At 43.9% G+C, this 15390-nt stretch overlaps 1 protein-coding gene across 6 annotated transcripts in view; it reads right to left on the reverse strand.

Annotated features, from left to right (window-relative positions):
• Positions 1-460: 460 nt before the first annotated feature.
• The window catches only part of CACHD1 (cache domain containing 1), a 233652-nt gene continuing 218722 nt past the window's right edge, over positions 461-15390 (reverse strand). For all 6 annotated transcript variants that reach the window (XM_081486538.1, XM_081486537.1, XM_081486536.1 and 3 more), the window contains 6 exons: positions 14723-14839; positions 13176-13327; positions 11710-11871; positions 10115-10192; positions 9384-9485; positions 461-1363 (listed from right to left, as the gene is read on the reverse strand). In XM_081486538.1, the coding sequence (XP_081342664.1) occupies positions 1125-1363; positions 9384-9485; positions 10115-10192; positions 11710-11871; positions 13176-13327; positions 14723-14839 (850 nt within the window). In that variant the 3' untranslated portion in view covers positions 461-1124. The remainder of the gene's footprint in view (positions 1364-9383; positions 9486-10114; positions 10193-11709; positions 11872-13175; positions 13328-14722; positions 14840-15390) is intronic.

Consider the following 15390-nt stretch of genomic DNA (forward strand, 5'->3'; position numbering starts at 1 on the left):
AGCTTTTAATTATGATTTCAAAAGAAATCTTTGTTTAAGAATGAAAATTCTGAATTTGAAAAACTTCTTTTATGTGTTCAATATTCTCAGAATCAAAATGGGACATTTAAAAATTTATAGTCTTTAAAACAAGGAGAATAAATCCAACCTTCCTTTAGCTAAAAGGCTGGCATTGTAATACTAGGTTTCGTAGAAACCTAAGGAAAGAACTGTATGGGAAGTGGAAATGAGTTAAAAAGAAACATAAAATTCCTCTGAAAGCTTCCTGGACTGCCCCTCCCCACCTCTGTCAAACAGAGAAAGAATACTGCTTTGCAAATCAAAATGTATTTCCATGACAGGATGTTCTAAAGAAAATGTATGTAAACAAGTCAGAGGGAAAGACTTCTTCATTTTCCCATTTTTTTTTTGGTGGAGTGAGGCAGTGGGATGGTATCCGTTAAATAAGAACTAGAACTTCTTAATCAAAAAACCACTTTAATACACACAAAACAGCTAGGGATAATTGCTGAAAATTTCTCACGTGTTTCCTTTTCTTTCTCCCAAAGTTTGAGAATGTTTTGAAAGTTCAATAAATAGTAGAAAAATAATCCTTTACTTAGAAATTTTGAGATGCATCATTTAGAGCTTAGTATGAGTTCCGTACAGCAAGTGTGGCATCTAGGTACCGCTAAGAAACCAGGTGAAATCTTCAAAGACACACTTCTCTCTGCCTCTGCCACATTCTCAGTCTCCAGGGGAGCAGACCTCTCTTTTCTTCCAGTTAAGGAGAGCAGAATGTTTCTGGCTCCTCGGAACATTCCTCTGGCTCAGCTTAACCGAGGTTCCCAATGTTTCATTTATAGGTTCCGGCTCTGTTTAGAGGTTTGCGTCTGTTCATTCCGTTGGTGTTATGGCAGGTTCATTAATCAGACTTCTTTCCCCTCCATTTCACAACCAGCCTCGCATCTTCACAAATGTGGTGTTGTGGCTGTTTCACTTGTTTGGAAACATGTTAACAGGCAGGAAGATGAGTTCAATGACTCTGGACAAAGCACGGACACGAGTGGATTTGCTGCTGGCTCTTCTTCCCTCCAGAACATTCTGTAGCTCCCAGATCTCGTCTTCTGATGGAGGCGAGGGGGTTAGCATTCTGCGTCGACAGTGTGTACGGTCACGGCCGCCTGCAGGTGGTGGCTGTGATGCAGTGTCGGGTGGTGCAGGCGGTAGTGGTGGAACTTGTGACTCAGGAGGGCGGCGGTCTGGGGTGGGGTGTCCAGCTCCAAGTCCTCATCGTGGTTCCCCACGTCCACCCCGGCCGACAAGGGGTCGTTGGTGCATGGAGGGTTTTCACTGTCCTCCTGGGGGCTCATGGTGCTGTAACCTAGAAAATGAACAGAACAAAGAGGCAGCTGAGAGTTTCCAGAGGCAGGGAGGAGATGTCACGGCAGATTTCTGGGGGCACTGGGAGGTGCTCCTACCTTTGGACTACATAAATGCCAACGTTTGCAGGCTGCCAGCAGACCTTGAAGTGACTTACTTTTAAAGAGAACTTTCATTAGCTGTGGTCTTAAAGCAATTACACAATTAATACATAAGCATTTAAAACAATATAAACAAGAACCCTTTCCCCAAATCCCCTAAACCGACAAAACAAAACTGAAAATCATCCCAATTTTTTCTGATCCACAGATCACCACAATTGACATTTGGGGAAACAACCTTCTACACTTTTCCCTGAGATAAGACTATTTTTTATTTTAGAGAGGAAAAAAAAAGGCAGCTTCAAAAACGCCTGAATGTGATATCACAGGAAGAACAAAGACAGCTGCCACCATAACAGCCCTGGTGTCATGTAATTTCTACACACCAAGGCATGTATTTTAAAATCCATCTTACACGTAAGGGAAATGACAATCAGAGAGGTTAATGAACTTGCCTGAGTTTCAGTCCCTAACAAAACACTAACTCCACAGACACCCACAGCAACTAGTAAAGGAATCAGCTATTCTTTGTGTAAGCTGGTTCACTGTATTTAAAGATTAATTTCTCTTGGTATTCTAAGTAATACATGTTTCAAAAGAAAATGCCCTTGCTGATCAAAGGATTCCATTGCAAGAACCTTGGCATGTTTTTAAATATTGCAAAAAAAAAAAAAAAAAACTCTTCAAGAATTTTGAGAAGTGACAGCTCGTTAATATTTCCGCTGCATCTACAGTTAGCATCAATCAACACTCACCCGTGGGTAGCGCTAGTCACATCCATGGCCGCAAAATTGACGTGCTTGCATACAGCCAAGCAGGAATAGTTTGTGGTTGAAAATGTTATGCTTCGTGTGAAAATGAGAAAGGCAATTCTCAGTCCTCAATGAAATGTTCAAACGACAGAATTCTTTCAGTCCAACTCAACAAATACTTACTGGGCATCTACCTTGTATAAGACACTGTGCTGGGCACTGTAGGAGACCTGGAGATAAAAACCTGATCCCTGTACAAGGAGTTCATTCGCTAGTGCTTGAGAAATAAAGCAAGTACAAGCATAGCTCAATCCAATTATTCATTTATCAAAGACCATCAGGAGGCTGAGAGGAAAGACTATGAAACATGAATAAGAGATGTCTAATTTCCTTAAGGATTTCACCACCAAGTAAGAGATAGGTATGTACAAAGTTAGGCTTACTCTAGTGAAGATCATGGTAAGTGTTCTAATGGAGGTTTAATTGAAACCCAGCATGCGCTCAGTTATGTCTGACTCTTTTGTGACCCCATGGACTGTAGCCCACCAACCTCCTCTGCACATGGGATTCTCTAGGCAAGAATACTGGAGCGGGTTGCCATTCTCTCCTCCAGGGGATCTTTCAGATCCAGGGATTGAATCTGCATCTCCTGCACTGCAGACAGATTCTTAACCACTGAGCCACCAGGGAAGCCCACTGAACAAGGAATAGCTAATTCTGGCTGGGGGACTGGGAAAGTTTCACAGAAGAACTCGTATTTTAGTTGGGCTGTAATTGATGAGTAGGAGTTTGGTGAAGTGGATAGGAGCACAGGAACAGAAGAGCATGGCCAAGAGGACACAGTGCCATTCCTATACCACGCGGCTATGATAAGCACTAGCAGGTAGCTACAGGAGGGACTTAAATTTACAAGGATTTGAGCAGACCAGAAAAATAGCACGATCATTTTTGCATTTTAAAAGCAGAGTTATGGTGGAAATTTGGAGGTTGACTAGAAAGGAGCAAGAGAGAGGCAGTTAAGAGGTTATTGGCACAGCCTGGGTAAGAGACGTCGAATTAACAGTATGGGATTGGACAGACATCTCTGGGGTGGAAAGACAATAGAAATTCATCAGCAATTTGATGTGGGGGACTTGGGGGTGATGGGACAGCAACTTATTGTCAGGATGATGAGAGAGGAAACCTCCAAGATCCTGAGTCTCCGGGAAGGAAGTGAATTTTGTTTTTGCACATCTTGATTTTTAGCATCTGTGAATAACATATGTAGAGATACCCAGCCAGAAAAACAAGTCAGGGCAGGAGAAGGCGAGTTGGTTGCTATGCGCCTATGATTACTGAGTGCCCTCTTGGTGCCTGATGCCACGCTAGGGGCTCCACAGAAAAAGGTGTAAGGTGAGGTTCCAACTCCCGAGAAGCCCACAGTCAAGAAGGGGAAATACAGATACAAAACCAGAGGTACCCCAAAGAAATACCAACGCTGATGAACTTGACTTAGGATCCTGGAGGAAGTGACATTCAAGGTGACCCTCATAGGAGAGAGGGGTTCCCTAGATAAAGAAAGGGGTGGAAAGTATTATAGGCAGGGAGATGAGCATATGCAAAAATGCAGCAGACAGAAAGGCTCTGTGCATTTGAGGAATGGGGAAGAGCTTCGTGTGAGAGAGAGGAGTGAGAGATGAATCTGGACAGGCAGACTGAGACCAGATCAGGAAGCGTGGTCAAAGAGCTGGGGGGAAGGTGGATGGCAATGAGGAGGTTGGATGGAAGGAAGGAGGGCTCCGAGGCTCAGAGTACAGGGGGCTGAGCATTGGCCTGAGGAGACGGCAGGGCCCTGACGTGAAACATTAGCTGTGTTTCAGTGGAGCAAGCTGCTGTTCAAGTGCAGGGCAGGGCAGCCTCTGGTGACCACATGGACTTTCTGGTGCCCAAGAGGGTTAACATCATCAAGGTTTCTAGGTTCAGATGCTGGGGGAACAGAGATGCTTTTCCCCAAGATGAAAAGATCAGGAGCCAGAATGAAATCCTCAGCTTCAGTAGGGCTAAGTCTAGAATGCAGTGTAGGCTTTAAGGCCTCAGTTACAAACGTTCTACATATAAGAGACCAAAGTACTAGAAAACACATTTCAGCAAAATCCCAGTGTCTGTGTCCATTATTTCTGGCCAACCTTTGGTGCTAGGCTGTCTTCATCTTGCCTCCAATTCCTCCTGGATGCCTTCCTGTCTCGCTCATTTACAGGCATCCATTGTAATGATAGTTGATTTCCACATTCGTGGTGTAAAATTCATAGTGGTCCCTCTGCGCCTCCCTTGCTCTCCCCGACTTCCCTCATCACTGTGCTTCATGTTCCATTTGAAGGTCTTTTCTGGGAATCCTTCCCAACCACCACCCACCCCACTCAGTCATACCAACCCACAGGAGTTCTGGTGGCCCTTCTGTGATGTCAAACGGTATTCTCTGCAATCCCTAGCTTACTGCTGCTGCTAAGTCGCTTCAGTCGTGTCCGACTCTGTGCGACCCCATGGACAGCAGCCCACCAGGCTCTCCCATCCCTGGGATTCTCCAGTCAAGAACACTGGAGTGGGTTGCCATTTCCTTCTCCAATGCATGAAAGTGAAAAGTGAAAGTGAAGTCGCTCAGTCATGTCCGACTCTTTGCGACCCCATGGACTGCAGCCTACCAGGCTCTTCTGTCCATGGGATTTTCCAGGCAAAAGTACTAGCTTAGATTTTACCATATTACAAAAAACATAGGACTGTCTTGTCTATTAGAAAACTCTTGAAGTGCAAGAGCTTAGGCCTCACATAAAGCAGGTGTTTAATTAAAAAAAAAAAAAACACATGAATTTTCAGTCATCTTTGGTTTTGCCTGGTGTGACATTTACCAGTCTTATCTAATAATAAAGACATTCTAGGATTCACTAGGCCCTGCCTGGAGCTCTGACTTAAGAGTCTGGGTGCTCTGAACCTGGCTGGTCACAGACCCAGGGGGTTGGTGACGGTGCAGGCAATTTGGGGGCATTAGCATTTTCTGATCAGAACCCCAGCAGAGATCCGTCCAGAGGGAACCACTCACTCTGGAGCAATCTTGTTTTATTTGCTCAGTGGGACACTATTGCTCAACTCCTCTGTAACTTAGGCTTTCTCTTATCTCAATAATTAATGGAAATCTGGAGGGAGGGAGTTGTGGAGAAGCAGGAAGAAGCCAAACACATGCTCTCACTTAGCAAATTAATTGAGTGTTTACTCAGCGCCAGGCAATTCTGTGCAGTGCTGGGAACAGTGATGCATAAGACAGACGCGGTCTCTGACTCATGGAGAGGCAGCACTATTTAAAACACAGAAGATATATACAAATAACTTTCAAAGAAAGATTTCTTTACTATCCAAAGGTATACGTAGAGAAATTATTGCAAAGATTTTTCAAGGGAAAACAGGCTTTAGGAAGGAGGCCAGGCATCAGGAATAAAAGAGCCAAATTAGGCTTTTGCTCTTTGGTTTTCTCCTAATATATTTATCCCCTGGTTCTTAAAGAAAGCTGTCTTGATGTCAAGGGACGTTAGGTCCCTCTGGGGACTCACTCACCACCTTGTGGTCACAGAGAGTAACTGCAGGAGAATAACTGCACCTCTAGAAAATAGCTTTGCTGTGTACTAGGTATTTTTCGACCAAATTTTCAAGGTTCAGCATTAGCCTTTTAAGTCTTTTAGCATTTACTTCACTTGGAGAAAATTTCCCTTTTATAAAGAAAAAAATATTGCTTAATATACATTTGAGTAATGTTTATAATGAGATGGTAACTAAAACACAGATTCACAAGGAATAAATACATACCGTCGGTTTTTAACTTAAAAAATAAGCCAGTTGATGGTTAGATAGAATGTGATATTTTCAAGAGAAATAATGGGCAAAGCAGAGTATAAGAGTTAAAAGTTGAGTACTGGACAAAATCATGCTAAATGGTGTTAGAATATTGATTAAAATGCTTCAACTTTTCAAAACCATTCTTATTTTGAGTGTTTAAGATAAAAGTTAAAATCATATTCGTTTAAAATACAAAACTTTGTTGGCTACACGAAAGGGTTCTAGTTAAAAATGCAGCCTGGAGTCTCGAAGTGTAGCTTGACAGCATCTAGTTTTAATTCTAGGAATATCACCACTCTGAACCATACCCGGAAAACCTTCTCTGTTCAATACTTCTATATTTATATATTTTATTCTTTCGAGGTTTCCTTTTGTGCCTCAGACCCGAAAGACTCGTGTGTAAATAAGCTCACTGGGTACCAAAGAACCATCACATGATCAGTTCAAGGGCCAGCACCTGTGTCCCCGCACCTCCCCGCCCTGGGTCTCACATGATTTACTTGCAGATAAAAGTGAACTCTGTCCTCATCTTCTTCTTTGTTCCACTTCTTTAAGGGAACTGTCATATTCAGTCTTTTCTCAATCTTGTGAATACATGCATGCAATTGTAGTTTCCTGCTGGATTATCAATTCTTTGAGGGCAGAGCGGGTGTGGAGGTGAGGCGGTCAGGCTCTGAGCTCACACCTGGCCACGTGTTATCTCACTTCATCCCCAGGACAACCTTACCAGGGGGTAGTTTCTAATCCCCTTTTAATTATTAGGAAACTGAGGTCTAAGTAATTTCACTGAGGTCTCACCACTTGGAAAGGGAGAGGTTGGGACTCCAAGTGAGTTCTGCTTGACCTATCGTATATAAGCTGTTCTGTACCAGGCTGCCTGGCAGAAATAAGACCACCCCTTTGCCACCTCGCTCCTCCCTGCCAAGCAAACAGCAGATGCCTGATACATTCACCAAACAGGAGAACATCTGCAAGAGTGTCACGTGCCACAAAACCGCTCTTAATGGATCAGATTTCTGAGTTGAGTGTCCCTACGGCTTATCCTCTAGGCACCACGGGGACGTTAGCTTGATGCGGCTACTTTTAGTGACCCGCCATACAGGTTCAGGGATATGACAGCACTTGGTTAAACGCTACTGATTTTGTGGTGTATTTGGAATTACCTGGAATGTCAGTGTCTTCCACCCCTTTTGGTGTTGTATTCTGTCTGCACGAGAAACTATTTTTCATTCCTTGGGGATAACAGGGATCCAATTATTGTGAAAAATGAAAGAAAGGAAGCCCTTAGCTGGATTCCTTGGCTTTCAGATACTGACACCGCACTATTCCTTTTATCTCAGCTGTTGCTTCATGTGCCATTTTACTAAGACAATGGGAGGGCTAATGCAGCATTGGAAATGTCATTCAGAATTCCAATTTTGTACTGAAGTTGTTTCTACCAGTGAGGGCGGTGGGGGGGATGGGGAGAGGAAAGGAGGGTGGAGGGAAGAAGGCGACAGAGACACAGAGAGGGAATGAGAGAGAAAGGACTCAGTATTTCTGCTGAATAAGAAATTCTTTCTGATGAACTTTAGTAGCCGCAAACCTGTTTTATTATTCAAAGGAGAAGCACAGAACTGCCTGGCAGAATGAAATTTATGCAGGTTCAAAGGTTTTTCTGGAAAAAAGGCAGAAAGTCAAAGAAGCTGAGAAATTTAAGTTCTGCTTTGACTCTCCATAGAAACCTGAAGGTTCTATTTAGTTAGTGGGAACAATGTCATTCAGAGCCCAAATTAAGAGTCCCTGGTTTACAAATCAGAGCTCTGGCTTCTCCAGTTTTCCAAAGGGATTCAGAAGACCTGGCTGTCATGCAAAAGGCAGCATTGGTTGCTCTAGCGAATATCCCCTTCTGCATTTTTTAGCACAGGTGTGGAAGCACACTGCTTGAAGACTCTTTTTTTTCAGGGTAGATGTGGAGAAAGCAGAATAAAAAAAGCACAAATGCATTATTTATGCATTTGTAAAAAGACCTGATTCTGGGAAGAAAAGAAAGATTTCTGGAAAATTGAATGGGTATATAAAAAAGCAAAAAGACCTGACAATTACAGGAAAGGATCTACACTTATATTTTTGTGGAATGGTGCCAGAACTACCTAGACAGTAGGACACAGCTGTTGTTCTCTGTGACAAGCAGCCATAGGGACACTGGGAGGGTGAGATGGTACACGCTGGCCATGCCATTTGTACCGCCGTGGACTTAGCGCTCAGTGTCTCTTTCACAACTCAGCTCCTATCCTTCCTGAGCATCTCACAGGCACTATAGGCACCTCCATGACTTTGTACACACTAGCCCCTTTGCCTCCAATAGCCTTTACCTCTCACTTTTCTTTAATCATCCTTCAAGGCCCAATGTAAGTGTTGTCTCTTTGGTAAAGCCTTCCCAGGGCCGGGCGATACCAGATGACAGTGTGGACTCTTGCCAGGTCCAGAGAGTATGTGGCCAAGAGAGCCCTTAATAATCCTACTGTTTCCATGTGCATACATATGGAATTTGAAAAATGGTAACGATAACCCTATATGCGAGACAGAATAAGAGACACAGATGCATAGAACAGTCTTATGGACTCCGAGGGAGAAGGTGAGGGTGGGACGTTCTGGGAGAATAGCATTGAAACATGTATATTATCATATGTGAAACAGAACACCATTCCATGTTCGATGCATGAGACAAATGCTCAGGGCTGGGGCATTGGGATGACCCAGAGGGATGGGATGGGGAGGGGGGTGGGAGAGGGGGCCAGGAAGGGGAACACATGTAAACCCATGGCTGATTCATGTCAATGTATGGCAAAAACTACTACAATATTGTAAAGTAATTAGCCCTCAACTAAAATAAATAAATTTATTTAAAAAATAAATAAATAAATAAATACACTGTGAAATGAAAAAAAAAAAAATAATCCTGCTGTTTGCCAACAAGCCTCACAGGGCCAGTAGGATCTAAGAAGATGCTGATTCACCGAGAACCAAGTGGGGTGGTAAGCAGGTACCACCGAAATAATCTGAACCCTTATTCATGGAGAAAACCCAGGGGCTTATCTGTGTGCCCAGAGGTTATCTGACGTATGCCTGGGAATGCTGAGCCATAAGCCAAAATCTCTTGGGGGCTCTTGTAAAGGTGTCATGTTGGAATGTGTCTTTTTTGGAAAACTATGTCAAAATAATTTACTGGAGCACAGAGTAGGAAAGAGGAAAGGGTGGGTGTGAGCACTAGCCCATGAGTACATCAGGGTCCTCAGGGCCTCAAGGGCAGGATGCCAGATCTTACCATGATCACTTTCTGTTCCTGAGCGACCCCAGTAGCGACGCCTCCTTTCTGGGCTGTGTGCATGACGTTCGATGACTGCGGCTATAAATCGAGTATTGCTGACTGGAAGGCAAGGATAGTTAGTCACACTTAGGCCAGTATCTTTACTGTATTAAGCACATCTGCTCTAAGCGAGCCCTTTCACATGAAAGGGGTTGTTATTTGTTAGAGAGCTAGAATGAGTAATTTTTTAAAAATTCTGAGAATTAGGGAAGTTGCTTTTAGGACTGGGGCAGGAAGAGGTCCCTAATTACATATCTTCAACATGCATCAAGAAGATACACTTTCCATACGGTTGAAGGCTGAAGCATCTTACCACAAACGGAGCTCTCTTTTGATACAGAAATGTTCTTTTTGTTCTCCCGAGTTGTATACATTAGTTAAGGGATTTAAAAAATGCATACTTGATGACTACCTTTCTAAAATGCTATACTGGAAAGTAATGAGGAAGAGAAAGAAAGGGAAGAGCAAGGTGTTTCAGGTCAAATGTACTTAATGCAACAAAGAACACTCTGAATTCTTTGGAGATTTCCTAAAACAAAGCAGAGACCTATGCTTCCTCCTAACAAAAATGGGAGATAAAAAGAATCCCATCATGTCAAAGCATCTTAAATTTTAATACAAGAAAGCATATTTATTCTGGATCAGCCTCCTGCTGACACGTTTGGTGCGGAGGCAGTGTGGATACTCACTGATGCCTCTGTCCTCATGGCTGTCGTCGTCCCTTTCATCTCTGTCATTCTCCAGGTTGGACATACGCACTGACATTTCTACCCGTCATTAAAAAGAGAGAAACATGACTATTTAATCAAACAAAATCACCCACTTTAATACCCGCAGAGTGATCATTTGATGGCTGGCTGACAGCATTCCATCAAGAGTGAACTGAGGCCTTATCTCATTTTTTTATTTTTTAAAGGAGGAGGGAGCAGGAATCAGAAGAGGGAGAACAAGAGGTGAATAATCCAGAGGGGCACCTGAGATTGATTTCTGGAGACAGAGGAGAAAAGAAGTTGATTGAGGCTAACAAGCCTTTAATCCTCTCCTTCACCAGTTCAATGGACATGAGTTTGAGCAAACTCCGGGAGACAGTGAAGGACAGGGAAGCCTCGTGTGCTGCAGTCCACGGGGTCGCAAAGAGTCAGATACGTTTTAGTGACTGAACTACAACAAGTACCTGAAACAGAGGGAAGGGGCCTAAGCCCATGGCTGGCCATGCTGATAAAAATGATGCTACAGAATCTAGAAGCCAAGCCTGAGGGAACACTGGATGGCTGCCATCCTCAGTCGAATCAAATCTTACCAAGAGGAAAGAGCTTTGTGGTCAGCTCAGTCATGAAATCAGACAACATGATCCCATGATCCCCCGACAGGATTGTGACCACGGAGAACTCTCCCAACATCAGCTAATCATGACTGCTACCAGGCTCCTGACCGAGTCCAGGAAAAATGACAGGTGAGCCTTATCTCCAAAAGTCGGGGTAACACACCCCAAGGGCTTTTAGGAGGATAGGGATAGTCATTTGCAAGCTTTTTGCCCCTTGCAAATGAGCATAGATACCACATTTAACTCTTGATATGGAAGCCATAATTACTAATTACTCATCTTGTCATGGAGCAGGAAATGGCAACCCACTCCAGTGTTCTTGCCTGGAGAACCCCAGGGACGGGGGAGCCTTGTGGGCTGCCGTCTATGGGATCGCACAGAGTCGGACACGACTGAAGCGACTTAGCAGCAGCAGCAGCAGCAGCAGCATCTTGTCAAGTTCTTATCCAGGTTGGACAGTTCTTATCCTATTTTAAGAACTGTGATCATCGCTTTGAATGTGTGTTCATTCACACATATAATAATGGCTACAATAGAACAGACTCATGTTCTTGCCAGTAGTGGCCTGGGCTGTCTTTGGTCTGCTCATCTTTTTTGGAATAGCAAAGACTGCACATCTGAGCTTAGCAAAGAACAAAATTTCCCACTAAGCCTCCCAACTCCCTTCTTCTGGCTTCTTCCAGAGTCAGGCTGAGGTGGGCTAAGGAGAGACTGAATCTAGGGATTTTCTGGAGAATCAAATGGGGTTTGCAGGATTCAGACCTTAAAGAATGAGCTGTGAACTAAAGGAGAGAAACAGGCTTTGGGAACTTCTGAGTCTATTCCACAGAAGCAGAAAATATAGTGCTATTCTTAGAGTTGCTTAAAGGCTTAGAACTAGTCACTGTCCTTCTAGCCTGGGGACAGCCCCGGGGAGCCTGCTGCTTCCTGGAGGAGCTTTGGGGTTCATTTCAAGCTCACCTTGGGCAGCAAGAGGAGACATATGCTGATGACTCCGGCGATGAATCTGATGGCGGTATGCGTACACAGCCAGGACTAGGACCATGATGCAGCCCATAATGCCTCCAGCCACCGGGCCCACGGGGGCACTTTTGATCATGTTCAATGTGACCACCTCATCACCTTCATTAAAATAAACAGACAGACATCCCTTGTAAAGATTTCCCAAGTGTAATAGCAGATGGGGATGGGGGTGAGATGGAAAGAATCTAGCGGGAAGGGGTTGAGGGAAGATATGTAAGAATAGCTGCTTTGAGGCTTGAATTTCATGAAGACGACCCACCGGCATGGAGGAATAGGGCTTCCTTTAATTTCTGGTTCTCAAATTAAGTGTTGGTTGCTTGGCAGAGCAAGAATACAGTTGGCAAGGACTGGTAAAGTAAGCGAATGGATGAGAATCACTTAGACACGCAGTCTAAGGGCCCAGCTCTGGGGTGTGGGCTCCTCCTAGTACAGAGGTGAGAGAGGGCGACGTGCGCCTCTCAGCAGGTATTTACTGGATCTGGTGTCATTCATTTCAGTGGATCTGTCATGTACCTCCAAAAAGGATCCCGTTTCAAAGTTTATGGGCTCCCTTTAAAATACTATTTGTACTTTTCAGGCAGGAAACTGCAGGTGGGAATATAAAGTGATTTCTAGGAGCAAGGTCACTTCCATCATGTCCCAACCTGGTCTGATAGTCATATGTGGGCTCAGAACCCTTCCTCAAAAAGGAAAAGCTTTTCTTCCTCAGAAAGGCTCATGTGGAGAGATGTCAAAAAAGGCATTCAATGAAGGTTTAAATATCTATTCACCTGCGGACCACGCTCGAGATGCTTGTGCTGACTGCAGAAAGACATGGAGAAAATCTCAGGTAGTATTTGGGGGGTAGTATGCAGGTAGTATTTGGGGGTTTTGTGGGGCCTGATCCCAGCAGTGTTCCTCCCAGCAATGTCTCTGTCCCCCACCTAAGTCTCCTGCTGCACTGGACAGTGTGGGCTTTTGTTGACCTCAAGTCCCTAAATACTGATTTGGAGCCCTAAGATGTCTGTCTTCAAAAGTTGTGAGGGAAGGACACAGCAGGAAAGCGATGTCCATGGGTCACTCTGTCCATCACCAGCCCTGCACTTCAGATAGCTGGGATTCACATTCATACAAATCCCACAGCTCAGCCGCTCAGAAATCCGTCCTGATATTTCTCAGAACAAGCTTTATGAGAATGCATTTCAGGCTTGCAAAACTTGGCAGGAAAGATGGCTGCTCACTCTGCACAGGAGAGCTAGCCAGCTTTGAAAGTAATTATTTGCCTTGGTTTTGCAACTCAAAACTACTGGCAAAGGAGTTAGGGAAGTAGGGTAGGGAATTATCTTAAGATCTGTGTTCTAGTATAGAGGCCAGAAAATACGGTTTCAAGAATCAAGTTATTCTGGGTTCTCCCAAAACATTACCTATTGCTCCCATGTCATCAACATAGGGACTTTTGGCTCCAACGATCCCCCCAAAGCATTCTTTCTGGGGTGCACAGTAGGACTTGTCCAGGTGGGTCTTTCCATCGCTGTCCACCATGCACCATTCACAATCCAGCACACCAAAGCAGTCCCTGCCAGAAAGACAGTGCTGAATGTTCCAGAAAGCAGTGTCAGGCAGGAGCGAGCACGTGGACTTGGGCATCAGACAGCTCTCAGGGATTCCATGACTCACTAGTGCTATAACTCACTGAGCCTGAGTTGCCTTTCCTTATAAAAGGAGGACGGCCATTGTCCGCCAGGGGAAAGCTGTCTAATGTCCCTCAACAGCTTGGAGATGAGAGAAATAGGATTGCTCTCTGTTACTCAAACCGTGAAGTCCACACATCATGGATTAGTGCAGGGTCACTTAAAACCACACGGCCTCCAAGGTTTGTTAGACTTTGGCCTAACATCCTCCAGGTTTATGGTTATTTGAAAAAAAAAAGGAAGGAAGGAAAAAAAAAACTAATTAATCAAGTTTGGGAAATAATGATGAGTTAAACATTTCTTTACTGCCAATTTCTTAGAACTTTTAATATGTTGAGTGCATTATGACACTCTAAGAGAATACATGTTGTGTTTCTCAAGCTTAATAGGCTTTAGGTAACTACCTGAGTTAATCTGTAATACACCAGGTTAATCTACCTGATACCCTATCATTCCTCTATTAAAATACATACCAAAAGTAGAACTGGCTGCCCCTTTCACCCAATAATTTGTTGAATCAAATGCCAACTTGCAGCTGTCTAGTCCCAAACACCCTAGGGAGGAGGTGGAGGGAGCAGGGATCATGAAATTTTTAGTTCTCAAAACTGCCATAAAGTATACCTGTTTTCTAAGAAAGAAGAATTGAAGAGTTTCAATGTATCACACACACAGCTGAGTTCTGTTTCTAGAACTCATGAGTTCCTGCTCCCTTGGCCTTGCTTTGTCATGCCATTTCCTGTCTTATGCCTCTTACTTCTAGAAAACTTTTCCACCCACAGATGAGGCTACTAACATAGGGGTGTGTGTATGTGTGCACGTGCAAGCGCGGGCCCGTTAGTTGCTCAGTCATGTCTGACTCTTTGCGACCCCATGGACTGTAGCCCTCCAGGTTGCTCTGTCCATGGAATTCTCCAAGCAAGAATATTGGAGTGGGTAGCCATTTCCTTTTCTAGGGGATCTTCCCGACCAGGGATTGAACCCAGGTCTCCTGCATTGTAGGCAGATTCTTTACCACCTGAGCCACCAGGGAAGATTACTAACACAGGTATGTGTGCCAAATATCTGTAACAAGTAGAAACCAAATAACACTAAAATTGGTGGATAAAAGGCAGATAAAAGGCAGTTTCAGATCTAAAAAACAGGCACATCTTTTAAAAACATCAAAAATGGGGATGATGAATATCATCCAAGAAAATCTCATTGAGGCTGCTGTTCTCTATTCTTTCCTAGGCTCTGCTCCCATGGCTGCGATGTTGACGTGAAATCAGCACTCAGCTTACCCACTCTCCATCCTCTGGCTGCACCTGCTGTTGATGCACTGGTGAAGAGCATCCTGCAGGCCGGGGTCAGTAGCTGTGTATGTCACTGGCTCCTGGTGTACCTCACAGCTCGGGTTTCTATGAAGGAGCAAGTCTGAAGGTTAGGACCGACACCACCTGCATTCCAAACTCATCATGCCCCTGGCCCCTGACAGTGCCAGAAAGATCTGGGTTTGAACTCTGGCTTTGTCATTTACCTGTGTGAAACCTGGGGCCAATCTGGTCTTAAAATCTGTCACTGAGAAACATAATGCTATATTATGTGTGTGAAAGGTTCCTACATGTTTATCAAAGGGTAAACTTGAAAACTAAGTGACTTACCAGGCATACAGCATCTGACATGTTAGGCACTTAGTTAATGCTTATAACAGTCTCATACTTTTTGTAAGTAGTACATACACTCATAAAATATTTTTAGCATTTTTATTCAAACCTGAAAGTGGGCTTCGTTTTAAAATACTATGGAGTTTGAAAACTAGCTCATTGAACAGTTTCATCACTAGAATGAATCACCTTCTTATAGTTCCAACTTGAAACAAATCTATAAATAAGACTCTCAGTATAAATATGCATACACATATACAGTCTTATATATATATACACACAGGGCATGGAAACCCACTCCAGTA

The sequence above is a fragment of the Giraffa tippelskirchi genome, chromosome 5 (genome assembly GCF_054371585.1).
Source record: "Giraffa tippelskirchi isolate mGirTip1 chromosome 5, T2T-mGirTip1v1.2.pri, whole genome shotgun sequence".
NCBI classification, from domain to species: Eukaryota; Metazoa; Chordata; class Mammalia; order Artiodactyla; family Giraffidae; genus Giraffa; species Giraffa tippelskirchi.